General features: G+C 37.3%; 2 protein-coding genes across 3 annotated transcripts in view; one reads left to right on the forward strand and one right to left on the reverse strand.

Annotated features, from left to right (window-relative positions):
- Window positions 1–4371, forward strand: part of LOC110449631 (KAT8 regulatory NSL complex subunit 3-like) — a 19942-nt gene extending 15571 nt beyond the window's left edge. For both annotated transcript variants that reach the window (XM_021496612.1, XM_021496613.1), the window contains exons 13-14: window positions 919–1096; window positions 1270–4371. In XM_021496612.1, coding sequence (XP_021352287.1) covers window positions 919–1096; window positions 1270–2936 — 1845 coding nt within the window. In that variant the 3' untranslated portion in view covers window positions 2937–4371. The remainder of the gene's footprint in view (window positions 1–918; window positions 1097–1269) is intronic.
- A 2579-nt stretch (window positions 4372–6950) lies between these two features.
- Window positions 6951–14137, reverse strand: LOC110449636 (probable 28S ribosomal protein S26, mitochondrial). Its single transcript, XM_021496618.1, has 4 exons — window positions 13849–14137; window positions 10136–10279; window positions 9120–9243; window positions 6951–7163 (listed from the first exon to the last, which is right to left on the reverse strand). Exons 1-4 carry the CDS (start codon window positions 14073–14075, stop codon window positions 6984–6986), a joined length of 675 nt encoding a protein of 224 aa, XP_021352293.1. The 5' UTR covers window positions 14076–14137; the 3' UTR covers window positions 6951–6983.
- Between the last annotated feature and the right edge of the window lie 268 nt (window positions 14138–14405).

The raw sequence follows: 14405 nt of genomic DNA on the forward strand, positions 1-14405 counted from the left end.
AAACTATTTCAAACTTAAAGTAAAGATCTACTTGGCCGATTGAACTGAAACTTTGTAGGAATGATCGAATCATGGTCCTGACAAAGTGTTGTTATTTTTCGGGTCAATCAGAAATACAATTTGGCTGCCATGGCCGCTATTTTGCTACTAAGTTCTAATAGGCCGATCTCACTTAAAATTGGTCTAGGAATGATCAGCTCATGGTCCTGACAAAATTAAGTTAACATTATACTATTTTTTACTCAAATTGGTACATATTTCAACAACAAAAATAAATACTGTAGACTCAGGTGACCGTTTACGCCCATGGGCCTCTTGTTAAGTTACGTTATGTAATTCAGTGGATGGATGAAAGAAGGTCATAATATTCTTGAAACACTGTTTTTTATTCTCCGAAACTGTGGATTTGTAGCTCTGCTTATACAACGGTCCAAGTGTGTTCGTTTATCGTGGAAAATTTCTGCGCCACACATACCGTTTCAACCGGGATACGCAAATGTAGCCCTAATTATCCAGCAATATGCCTTGTGTGGGGATCAGACGGGGGTCTCCTAGACTACCTCGGTCTCAAACAGGAAGAAAGGGGCTGATATTACAGGTTAATGAAATAGTGTTTGTTGGCATTTCTACTCAGCTGCATTAGATAAGAATTGATCTATATTACCTAGTATGGGACAGGGTTGTGAGATAGATATAGAAAATTCCTTGCAACTAACTACAGAAATATAGAATCACTAGTTAAGATTGCATGATATTTACATAATCCACAGTACATTGTATATAGAAATTGCCAAAACAATGTGTTTTTCTCTAAAGTTTACTATGAAAGTAGAATATTTATTCTATTTATGTGTGGGACTGGCATTAATACTGAATTGCTATATCCATTAACGTAACTACTGTTGTTCCTGTTTACAGTATGAGAGATCCAGTCCTGTGTCCCCTGTTAGTCCGAAAGGTCTAACAGTAGCCAAAGCTCTGAAGTCGGCCCGTCAGCAGGGCCTCACATTCCTCAGTGGCACCTTCACGGCCCAGGGCTTCACAACCACGACTGGCATTAGTGCTGCTGCAGGCCCTGTCATCTTCTCTGGGACCAGTAAGTACAAGTATATTCAGCTTCGGTGCCATTGCATGATCATTTGTGTATTTAAAATTTGTATTTTAAAAAAACATTGCTATACCCATTAATTACAATAGTTACAATTTATTGGAAACAAATTTGCATTTAGAATGCTTTAATCTGATTATTTTTTTTTTTTTCAATTTTAGAACCAAAAAATGCTCCAAAGAGGAAGTATGTACGAAGTGCTCCTGGTTCTGTTCCAAAGAAACGGATGAAGGCAGCTCTGGTAAACCAGCCAATACCTGTGACTAGTCCGTCCACACTCCAAGCCATGAAGAGCGCCCCAGAGCTGTCGGGGCTGCTTTGCAGACCCGGACCTTTGTCCTTTAACATCCGTGGGAGCGAGCTTACACCACAGTCACGTTTACCATCTACAGTAACAGCATTATCCGGACCTAGCTCAGATGGAATTAAAAATCCAGTACCTTCGCAAAGTCCACTGTCACCACATGCAGCAGCCTCTGTATCATCTCTTGCAAATAAGAGCCTTGCTGATCGCCTTGCCACCCTCATCAGCCAGAACCAAGCACAGGAAAAGGCTCCGGTCAAAGTGGTAGCTAAGCCATTAGCCAAGCCAAGCCACAGTGTGTGTGGGCCTTCTTCGTCTGATCTTTCACATTCTGTGAAAGAAGCCAGACAAGAACTGACAGCAAGTGTGACACTGTCAACTGCAAACAGTGTTTCCACTCAGAACTCATCATCTTCTTCCCTGCAGATGACCCTGACTACACTAAGTAATGCTCTGCGTGCTGGTGGTCTTAAGCCGCCAGTTCACATAACATCAGCATCAGCTACTGGTAGTAATCAGATTCAACAGCTCCTCTCCTCCATTGGACGATCATCTTCTTCGTCATCCCATCAGTCCCATCCTGTCGTGGCTCACTCTAATCTACCTACACTCCTGCAGACCCTATCCTCACCTACACAAGCTAGCATCCAGCAAGGCAACAAGGTCACTGTTACCATTCCCACCTCAGCAACTGTCAGCGTGCCTGCTACTTTCAGTGTTTCAACAGCTGCTACCACTACTGCAGCCACACAGATGCATGTTTCAGCTGGCAGTCAGACAGAGTCAGATAAAGTGCAGACCTTACAAAAACTCCAGTTCCATGATTTTCCCCTCACTACAACAGGACTGACTGACACAAGTTCCTCTCTTGTTAAAGCCAAAGTCCATTCAGTGTCACGTCAAGAACTAATTTGTATGATGAAACCCCAACCCATCGTGTCCACTTCTGGAAAGAGTGGAACAGCACCTGTTCCTCCTCCAATTGTTACATCACTTCCTGTTCAGGCACCTTCTGTCAAAGAGACTGTCACATCTAATCCAAGTGTGAGTATTTCGATGGTGGCTGCATCATCGCCTGCTACAGGAACAGCCACAACATTGGAGAGAAATTTAATGAGTGGTGGCTCCATGATTACGCTTCCCAAGCCAGTACAGACACAGGAGAAGCAAATCAAGGTAGTAATGGGTACAGAAACATTAGGAAAAGTTTCATCTCTATTTGAATCAAGCCCAGTCATACAGAGGTCATCACCATCGCCATTGGCAACAAGTACTTTTATCTCTCAGCCAATGACAAGTTCACAAGCCAGTGAGACCGACACTAAATGTGTTGGTACAGCAACAGCCACTGTGATGACTTTGAGTGGCACACAGGTGTCCAGTTTGTCCGTTACCAATAAAGCAGTGACCAGCAAAAATGTGGGAACACCAGTAGTCCCAACATCTTATGTCACTCCTACTAAGGTTCATGTGGCGTCCACCAGGACAAGGCGAATCAGAACTCCCAAACAGTATGACATGTAGACCGACTTAATGACTATATCAACTGTTTGTAATAATAAGGTTAAAACGATAGGCATAAGTGTGAAGGGGTCTTAACATTGGAACATGTTTAACACAGTTATTTCTACGGTCAGTACGGTCTTTGTGGGCTTATAGTCATAATAATGTATATTTCTGTATCAAAATCTGCATTTAAGAGAGAAGAGAGAGTGAGATAGAAATTGAAATCTGGTCGTATGTTTGGAAACTGAGTCGGGGCTCCGAAGTAATTTACACATTTCTCAAACTGTATGACCTGTAAGCCAATCTCATGAGTAAATGAATTGTTTGTGTAGTGTAAACATGGTAGATTGATGTTGGGATTTTAACATGTTTTAGGACATTTAGAGCTGTAATACTTACATTGTTTTCTTTCTCCAGCAGGGAGGTACTTCTAATGTAATAACATATGGGTAGTGGAGTCAAAATTAATTAACATTTGTAAAATTGGTTCTAGTAAAATAATGTGGGCAATGGATTCCAAAATATTGCCTGCTCTCTTGCAAACCCCATTGTCACCTATTATTCCCGAAATATCACAAAGAACAAAGTAAATGGGACACGTACATCTCCCAGTTTACAACATGACTAAAGGATGTTTTTATGGTACGTAAATATTGTCTTTTTTCGAGAATTCTACCAGCTTAAAGGTTTGACGTAGGCAATATTGGAAAAACTGACAATTTAAGTTGTTGAATGATGTTGTTATATATATATTATAACATGCTTTTATAGACGAGATATTAATTTTGGTACATCAGTCTCAATCTGTTACGCTTGGTTTTCGTGCAATAACTCACATTAAAAGTGTTTGGCTAAGTTCAATTGCAAAATCAATGGTTGCATAGTTACGCTTAATTTATGAGGCTTCTCACATCCGATTGGTTAATTGGTTTTTCCAGCTTAAACCTTCTAATGAGTGATTAATTTCCAACATAATTTGACAAATTTATACTGTTAGGCTAAGTTTGATAGGCATTAGGCATGTGAACGATTAATGAAGCTACCCACTTTTTATTGTTTTATTGCATAGATTTCTGAGCATTAACAATTTTCATTCTACATACTGCATATTATGGTTTACGTTTGTCAAGACTTGGTTAGAAATAGCATGTACTATTTTGTAACATTAAGTATCAGACATTCTATTTACAAAAACTAAATGTGAGATAAGAGGTATGATCACATATTTTGTTAACAGACTATCGGACTGCACAAACAAAATATGATAAAACCATACTCAGATAATGTTAAGTATTCCGTTTTTGTCCTGTACATCATTTCATTGTTTTGTTTTACATTATTTCCATGTCGGAAAGTATTGTATGTACAGTGTACATTAGTGAACCTCTTTCTAACAGAAATGATGATGGAGTAACTGAAAAACTGCATTTATAAATATACAATGTATATATAACATGACTCAGTATTGTCTTTGTTTACGGTTTTCAACCGCTGTCTCTTGGTGCCACAACCTGACGAGATGTTCAATGCACCATATATTGTTTCCCTAATGTCACATCCAATAAGACAGCAGCAGGACCCAAGGTATTTTGGGTATTGAGAAAAAAAGATTTGAACATGGCTTAACTGTAACCTTGAAAGAGGGTCAAAGTCTTCCATTTGAACAAACTTTTTGTAGCCCTTCATTACAGCATGCTACTGACCAAATATTTTCACCCTAGGCGTTTTATTACTGTAAACTCAAGGTCTATCATTTGACTAAACATTTTAGCCCGTCATCCAAGCATTTGATTTTTTTTTTTAACCATTTGACCCCAATGACCTTGAAAGTGGTTCAAGCTTATTTATTTGAACAAACTTGGTAGCCCTTCATCTGAGATTGTTGCTTGCTAAATACCATCACCCTAGGCATATATATAGGTTATTGAGAGAAGTTGTTTAAAGGTGAAAAGTTGACGCAAGGCAGACGGACAGACGCCATACGACAGCAACAGCTCACTCGGAAGTGCCAGGTGAGCTAAAATATTAGATCTATAGGCCTAACGGGATCATGGGACAGCCCAGAGTAAACGTTGGTCTACATTTATTCAAAAACAAACATGGTTGATTATAATGTGCTCCGAGGTCTACTTGTCAAAGACAAAAATATAGAAAAGTGTCGCCCAGAAACTTCAAGATAAACTTTCATAATTATGTTATACACATCAGTATAACACATGACTCTATCCAACAAGAAAGAGAAACAAGGCCTTATTGGCCTGCATCACTTGATCTGCTATAAATCTCACTTTTTCTTTAAAGTTCACCAAGGTCAAATGTGTTTAAATGGACTGAATAAAGCTTCAAGCTAAATATCCTTTTCTATGACTCAAGGTTATTCCAAAAAACTTGTTCCCAGATTCCAACGCATTTTTTGCCTAAAATCACCCTAGGCCTCTTCTATTTTTAGAAGAAATAATGTTTTAGCATATTTGACACAAATGACCTCAAATAGTGGGTTAGGCCGGTGCGATTCATTTGAACAAAATTGAAAGCCTTTCATTATTCTGTCCTTGCGTATTGCAGTTATCTTCTCTTGTGAGCAGGTATTGATTGTTATGTCATTGGTTTGTGCAAGAAAATTTTCTCAAAAATTGATAATGTTACTCTCACAAACAAATGACGTAACAATCAATACCTGCTCATAGGAGGAGATAACTGCAATACGCAGACAGAATAGCAAGCTACAGGCAAAACATCAAAAAACTTGTTTAACACATTTGACCTTGGAAGTTGGCTATAGTAATTTCTAATATGATAGACCTCCCTTGAAGGTATGTCAAGGTCATTTTCATTTGTAAATTTATTTTGTTCGATCCCGGGAAACTATCAGCCAAATATCATGACTAGGCCTTTCAATTCTTAAGAAGTGGTTTGAAGTTTTTATGCTCCCTGAAAAAGTTCAGGGGAGCATCTAGTTGGCGCTTTGTCCGTCAATCCTTCCATCCTTTCACTTGGTATGTACATAAGTCATACTAAGGCAATGTGCCTGGTACCAAATTCAGGGCCCACAACCCCTTAATTACAGAGTTATTGCCCTTTGCTAAAAAGGTGTGTCCGGAGCATACTTTTGCCTGCAGTTAAGCTTGGATCATGAATCTTGGTGTGTACATCAGTCACAATAAGTTGATGAGCACTGCACCATATTTAGGGTCTGCAGTCCCTTAATAATAGTTATTGCCCTTTGCTAAAATATTGTGTCCAGAGCATAACTTTGCCTCCATTTGAACCAGGATCATGAATCTTTGTGTGTTCATCAGTCACACTAAGGTAATGTACATTGTACTAAATTCAAGGCCTGCAACCCGTTATTTACATAACGAGTTTTTGCCCATGCTTAAATGTTGTGCGAGAACTTTGTGTTAAAAAAACATTTTTCTTCTTTTAAACTCTCCATTTCAATATATTTTTACCATTGTGTCATAAATCTAACCAAATGCAAAATTTGTTTGCAAACATAGTCGGGCTAAATCCTAGACAGCTACCTGTCTTATATCATGACTCTAGGTTTTTTTGTTCTTCAGAAGAAGTTGTTTGAATTTTTTGACATATTTGACCAATGACCTTGAAGGTAGGTTGATATCATGATGCTTGCAAAGCTTGCAGTCATGAACGAACTTAAAATTCTTTCTTCTGTGTGGCACATGGCATTCAAAGTTGTGATAAACTATAGGTCCAACTAGAGGTACTTCAGACATGATAGCATATTATTCCTCAATCAATGTTGACTGTAAGAGAGGTTAACATTCAAATTTGTGTGTTACTATCCCATGTTCCTAGGCATGTCTCACTTTCAAATACAAGAATATGTTCAATCAACAACCCATTGGATAATAAAGGTTTTAATTTTAATGTCAATTTTGTAAATTGAAAATATTTTATTGACTTAAGTTGTGAGGTCAAAATCGCTATTTTGCTTACTCCCATGAAATAGAGTGGACTGAACATCTTCCACCCTTTTCAATAACTCAAACAAAAAAACAAGTCATTCCACACATTCAAATTATTTTTTATCATGACAGTGTATTAGGTTTTTGGGGTTTCTGGTGTTGATGATAAATCAGAATCTGTAACTGTTTGTTTCGACTCCGCTCCTATAACTGTCCCTTTCTTGTCAACAGCAAATAGGTAGTTCTTTGATGAATCTAGCACACGTTCAATCTCCTCATCAACATTGCTGACAGTGATGAATTTATCAACCTGGTCCTGAAATACCACAAAAACTTCAGATTATACAGATCGTAATGTTTGACAAAGAAACTAAAATTATCAATAAATATTTGTCGCATTTAATTTTGGTGAGGATATTTGATGTAGCCATACAGTGGAATCCTGCTTATTATGATATTCTATTTGCCAGAGAAAAATATCATTATAGCCGATATATCCTAATAACCGATCTAGCTGTTTTTGATCGTTCTTATGTTGTCTGAAACAATGTTTTCTGACACCTGTTATCTAACATAATCAAACCAAGAGTATAATATGGTCTATTTGTCTATTTCTAGTTCACGATCAATCAATATGCATCAAGCAGTTCACCAGAACACATGTACCACTACGCCGCATCTTTTTAACAATTCACCACACATCTATATAGTCTTACTAAAGCTTAGACCGTATAATAATAATATTAGTTATACAGGTCTTTGGCAGGGTACATGGTTTCATGTTCGCTGTCAGGACCTTATGTAAAAGGTCCTGACAGCGAACATGAGACCATGTACCCTGCCAAAGACCTGTATAACGAATTTGTCATACTGCAAAGCAATGTTCAAGCGTTGTCGTCTTGTAAAGACTCCCATCCTGTTTCCTTGCATAGAGATAAAAATGACCCAATGCCTCGTCTAATCTTGGCTTCGAGAAGTCCTCAAAATCTGTGTCTTGCTCCTTTTCGTTTAAGTATGCTCTGAAGGTTTTGCTTGCTGAATTGTTACTTTTCTTTGTGTTTGTAGGTATAAGTGACGCCCGTTTTGTCTCAATTTCACTCTCCGTGTGGCTTGCAAACCGTTACACCATTTTGTTCATTGTTGACATTAGCAGACGAACGTTCTCCGGTGTGTTCGATTCGAATCTGTGAGTTATCTCCCTTACAACAGGCGCGCGTGCTCATATGTACCCCGGCAAGGATACTAACATAGCTTCAGGTACCTTTGCAATTCGACCAATCACCGTGCGACATTTTTCTTTGCAGTATGACAATAGTCTTTATTTATACTTGATGACAAAGTTGAGTCAACGACTCATCTTACATTTGGTCAAGTAGTTATAGAAAATATAATAATTTTAAAAATGTACATAAAACAGAGAATCATAAGAATAAAACATGATGAAATGCAATTGTATAAAACATCCATTACAGTACTTAAGATAAGTCCATAAAAAAAACTTTTTGCACTCTGTTTAAAAGATACCGGTAATAGTGAGGGTGCATTTCTAACATGTTCAGGTAAAATATTCCATGTATTTAAGTAAAAGATCTGGTTTTAAATGAGGGAAGGTAAAACATGTTATTAGACAAAAGATCTAGTAACTCTTGACTGGACATCCGTAGCGTATTTAAAACGGTATTAAAAAAGATATTGTGGAGCCAATCCATGTAAAATCTTGTGCATTAAAACTGACTGATTGTTCAATAAGTTTTATCACTGTTCAAGATAACCCTTGTGGCTTTGAATATTGATTACTTTAAATATCTAAGAAGACAAAGCTAGATGCAGGGCAACTATAAGGTTTGATGACATCCATCCATTTATTCTTGAGAAATAATGTATTCAAACATTATGAGGAATTTTACATATGCCTGATGATTATTATTATTGACCCCAATATTTTTATGAATTTGACGGTGTCCCAGTCCTAATTTTTCTATATAGGGGTATGGTACGATGGTGTCCCAGACATGTTAGGAAGAATGAAATTTGCCAAATAAGATACTGGGAATAACACTTCAGTAACACATCTTAATTGTTGGTAAACTACACAAGAGCAATGATATTTATTCAACATTAGATTTAAACATATTTTATTTGCATTAAAATATACATTGGGATTGGGCACAAGTTTCCTAACTTATATAAACCCCTTCCCCAATATTCAACATTGATGAGTAATAATATCAGTTCAATGCAAGAATCATCAAATGAGAACATTTTAATTTACCATTTCATATGCCACCCTGTCCAAGGCTTCTTTGTGAAGTCTGGAGGCTCTTCTCTCCCGTACAGACTTGATTCTGTTGATCTCCACCAATCTCGCCTCAGCATCTTTAGCTTGTCTTATCACCCTATCAACAATAAACCAACAAGTGTGTATAATTTAAGTCAGTAAACCTCAGGCTCATAGCCATGACCTAAAGCCATATTAGTTAATCAGCCATTCTTTCGAGTTAAAGTTGGGGAACAAAAAGTAAATAGTCTGCAGAAAAGTCTGTCTCTGTATATTAATATTCTACTATGTATAAAGCAGTCTGTTCATGTGAAACTACATCCTAACAAGACTGCTGCTGGTCAAATGCATCTCGTTGCCTCCCCTTGAAGCAAAATGTTTCATCTTATCTGTAATTACCTCCCCTTATTGTAGACTAGGGTCGCATTCGTGCATACCATGCAGAAATATTATATATATATATATAAATGCACTAGGACTAAACTGTAGACTGTCTGGTATATTTACATCACCTCTTATTATCTGCCCTTGATATAGACAAACTGATCTCAACATTTTCACTTCATCTCAAATTTTCTATAAAATTATCTATACTTTTTTTTATTTAAAATTGCAAAGAAACAATTCTTTATTTAAGCTTTCAAATATTGTTTGATATTTAGTAGAGGGGCAGAATCCATGCAAGTTGATCTGTAACCTCGAATTATGATATTAACCTTCAAGTACAAGCTTGACACATGTTTATGAATTTAAAGGCAAGATTTGGACAATTGAAAGCAACTTTTAGGCGTTTGACCTCCACTTTTTAATCCAACCCTTAGAGCAGGGATGCTTAAATAATTACTTGATGACCCCCTTTGGCGAAACAGGTTCAACCAGGGAAAATTGGACTAGCTGGTCTGATAAATGTTAAGAAAATCCAACAAAATAGCAGAACCATACAGGTGGAGAGTGCAGACTAAACTGAACTGTTAGTACAGGTATATACTGGTCATCATTGCACAACTTACCGTTTCTTTGCTACTTCAAAATTCCATTTTTCATTTTGGATAATCATTCGATTCCACTCCCGCTCCCTCTCCTGCTGCTCAGTTTTAATTATCTGCTCCTCCCTCAGTCTGTTGGATTCCAGTAGCACAGTTGACAAGTGTGATCTAAAATACAAACAGAAAGTCCTGTAAACCAACAGGTTCTGAAACACACGAGAAACAACAGGTCCTGGAACATTTGAGAAACAACAGGTCCCCTTAAACACATGAGAAACAACAGGTCCTGGAACACATGAGAAACAACAGGTCCCGAAACACAAGAGAAACAACAGGTCCTGAAACACACGAAAAATAACAGGTCATGGAACACGCAAAAAATAACAGGTCCTGGAGCATATGAGAAACAACAGGTCCTGAAACACATGAGAAACAACAGGTCCTGAAACATGCGAGACACAACAGGTCCTAAAACACATGAGAAACAACAGGTCCTGAAACACATGAGAAACAACAGGTTCTGAAACACATGAGAAACAACAGGTCCTGAAACACGTAAAAAAAAAAACAGGTCCTTGAACATGTGAGAAACAACAGGTCTGAAACACATGAGAAACAACAGGTCCTGGAACAAATGTTAACTCACTTGGCCATTATGTAATTTGTTCCAGCTAAAAATGCTACTGGCCACACAACTAAATACTATTTTAAGTTTTTGAAATATTCTGACTTTAATTGCCAATTTTTAGCACTTTACTTCTACAATTAACTGTCTGAATATATAAATTGGACTCAATGTTTTGGTTCCACAGAACTCATTCAATTGTTTTGAAAATTTTACTCATAACCTTGAATATGGGTCGAGGTAATTTCTTTTCTCAAGATTTGTAGCACTCCATGTCACCAAGTTTGTTTTTTCTTCAAAAAAAATGTTGGAAATCTCTGGCAGAAGAAAGAGGAAGAAAACGTTAGAAGAACTGGCATAAAAGCCATATGCTCCCCAGACTCTTTTTGGTGAGATGCCAATTATCATACTCTTGGCCTTTTTCTGTTCTTTAGAAGAAGTCAATTGAGGTTTCAATATACTAGACCACTGTAAGCTGAAGTATAAGTTGATTTCATTTCTTTTCTCAAAACTTTGCAACACTACATGTATTTCTGTAATATGTTATATGTATCGTGTTTTTAACAGATTATTTGTCTATAGTTGTATGGCATACGATTAGTCACTCCCATATACTTTGCATAATCAACAAATCATACTGATCCAGACCAAAATCTTCTTTTTTTTCTTTTCTATTTAGAACAGTTCCTTTTTTTGTTGATTAATCACTTGTAATTTGCATAATCAACAATATGGTATTGCTCAGGTGGGAAATTTTCAACAATTAAAAAACGGAGGACGGTGCTGTCAGAATGTAGCAGCAGTTGGTGATAATAAAGGCAGTTTTGGATCAATAAATTGCCCAAGTATTGATACATGTCAGGTAGATGTTGTGTCATAGCAGATTTATGTTGTCAGCATCTCAAATACAGGGCCTTTATTAACAGTGTCAAACCTCTTCATAATTTTACATACCAGCAGCCATCCAGTAATTGAAACAAGGGTTAGTCACAAGCACACCTTTTGTAATAGGAGCAGAAAAATGTAAGGTTAGACCAGGATTGGAACCAGGGATCCTTCTCACTCTAGATTGATGCTCTACCAATTGAGCTACCTGGTTGCTGACAACTGACCAAGTGGACCACCAAAGACTTATTTTCAAACTTTCTCATTTCGGCATTAACCTGCAAATCATTAACTGGATAAAAAATGTCCTAGATTACCGTAGCCAAAAGGTTCTTGTAGAAAATAATGTATACAATGTCTGTCCAGTTCTGTCAGGTGTGCCCCAAGGTTCGGTTCTGGGCCTCTGTCTGTTTGTTATTGACTTACCAAATTCAATAAGTCAGGTTCGCCTTTTTGCTGACGACACCATCATTTATATCACAATCTCCCCTGAATCAGACTCACAAACTCTCAAAAAGTCCTACAACTACTAGAAAACTAGGAAAAGAAGTGGTTGTTGGACACTGATAAATGCAAAAATAAAGCTGTCTCGCGCAAAAGAAACCCTGTAATTCACAAATACTTACTACACAGAAAAGAATTAAAACACAAACTCAGCAAAGTATTTAGGCCTTAATATCACATCTGACTCATCATGGAATTCACATATCACCAACATCACAAACAAAGCAGAAAACACCCTCAGATTTATCTGCAGAAATGTAAAAACAGACAATATCAACACAAAATAACTTGCATACAAGACATATACTTCTCAACTTGAGTCTGGAATACTGCAGAACAATATGGGATCCATGGCAAAAAAACTTACCAAAATATGATCGAAACAATTCAGGGAAGAGCTGCTAGGTACGTTCTAAATAATTTCAATTACAGAGACAGTGTAACCCTTAATTGGCCAACCCTCCAAACATGCAGATATTTTCCCTCATTAATCATGCTTTACAAAATCATTCACGGCCAAGAAGCAAGTGAAAAAGACAAATTCCTGATTCCCGCCCGAAATCATAAATATGTAATTCCACATTCGGCATCTAAACACATTTCTCAATCCTTCTTTCGCCTCTGGAACATGTTGCCCACAGACATTGCACTCAGCCCTGACCTCAAAACATTCAAGTCAGGACTCCAAACACACATGCTGTACCCTTAACTTTATATCTTTAAAAAAATAATGTTTTTCACCACAAACTTTACGTTCTCCTTGACAGTGCACCTTTGTACTATCTTCTACAGGTTGGGCACAACGGCTCATATGGGTAATAATCCTGCAATTGGGGAACAGTTACCCATTTGAGTAACAATTTTATTACTGAAATGGGAAATAAAGTTAAATAAAAACACACAAAGTTCCTTTAAAAACTTTAATTATTCTTTCAACTTAATCCAATAAATAACACAACGAAGTACATTTGTACACAAAAAGTTATCAAATCTGATGTTTAACTTTTGGTGAAAATGACAAATCATATCAGTGTGTAGCCAATATCCAATGGGATTATCCAGTGCAAATGTGACAGGTGAGCATGATTATTTCTGTGTGCTATTTATAGCTTTTCTACAACACACTATAAGCAATGGAGGTAATACAATTTGTCGTTTCCATAAAGATTTAGACTTAACTGAATTATCATTTTTTTGCGCACAATTGCATTCATTTCACTTTATTCCCCATTTTAGTAATAAAATTGTTACTCAAATGGGTAGCTGTTGCCCAAATCATTTGGCAAATGTGTGTTAAAGATTAGGATTATTTAGGTTGTCTTACAAGCGTCAACTGTAGAGAATTTCCCTTTAGCTCAGCGGTAGAGCATCGGGCTGGAGAGCCAAGGGTCGCGGGTTCGAACCCCAGCGACGGCACTATCTTTATCACTTTTCCTCGTCCTATTACAAATGCATGATTATTACACATATGAGCCATTGTGCCCAACCTGTTCTACATATTGAAGGACACAAAGTACACTGTTGATATTGATATGTTCTTCGTCAAGATAATGGACTCGCAAAAAAACCTCAGAAATCATGTTATTAATATGTTTAACCAACTACATGTACTATTGTAACTTTTATAATTGAACTGACAGCAAATTGTACAATTTCCTACAGTCAGAATAAATCTGTATATAAGCTATGTATGCTACAAGCGATCGCTGAACATCTTCCTGACCTGATAGCTCTTATTTTAACGTTGTACCGGTCCGTAAGAGTTGTCATCAGCTTTGTTTCTTCATCATCCTTTGGTGTCGGCTGCCTTACGTTGTATATCTTACTTCGGGCTTTTGGAAGATGTCTTGGTTTTCGCCATCGAACAAATGTCAATGTCGGAAAATATGTCAAACGAGATACAGTTTCATGTAGAGAAGTAGTGATACTTATTTTGGATATCAACGACATGTCTTCAAGCTGTAAGGAGATCCAAGCTCAAGCGCCTGTGATACAAAGATCGATGAGACTATCGTCAGGAGTGATCCGGGTCGTTTCGAAATAAATCCCGTTCTCACAACTTGTCGTTTCGCACTAAATCCAGTTCGCCCCAATATATAGTGTCAGTGAATACACAGTTGAATTAAGTATATGAATGCCAAAACACAATACTTCTTTTTGGTAGCTGCGATAGTACGGAGTTTAAGGTGGATCCCGGACGCTAAAATAAAAAACGAAAAGACGTTTTTGTGATATATATATACGAATAAATCAATCAAGACGATATCAATGCAAGTGTAT

This window comes from Mizuhopecten yessoensis, unplaced genomic scaffold (assembly GCF_002113885.1).
Source record: "Mizuhopecten yessoensis strain PY_sf001 unplaced genomic scaffold, ASM211388v2 scaffold4723, whole genome shotgun sequence".
NCBI lineage: Eukaryota > Metazoa > Mollusca > Bivalvia > Pectinida > Pectinidae > Mizuhopecten > Mizuhopecten yessoensis.

Excerpts from the sequence above, each read along its gene's own strand:
- LOC110449636 (XM_021496618.1), bottom strand. The coding sequence starts at position 14,075 with ATGTCGTTGATATCCAAAATAAGTATCACTACTTCTCTACATGAAACT. Across the intron at positions 9,244-10,135 it reads TTTGAAGTAGCAAAGAAACG|GGTGATAAGACAAGCTAAAG; the intron begins GTAAGTTGTGCA and ends TATTGTTGATAG. Across the intron at positions 7,164-9,119 it reads ACAGGGTGGCATATGAAATG|GACCAGGTTGATAAATTCAT; the intron begins GTAAATTAAAAT and ends GTGGTATTTCAG.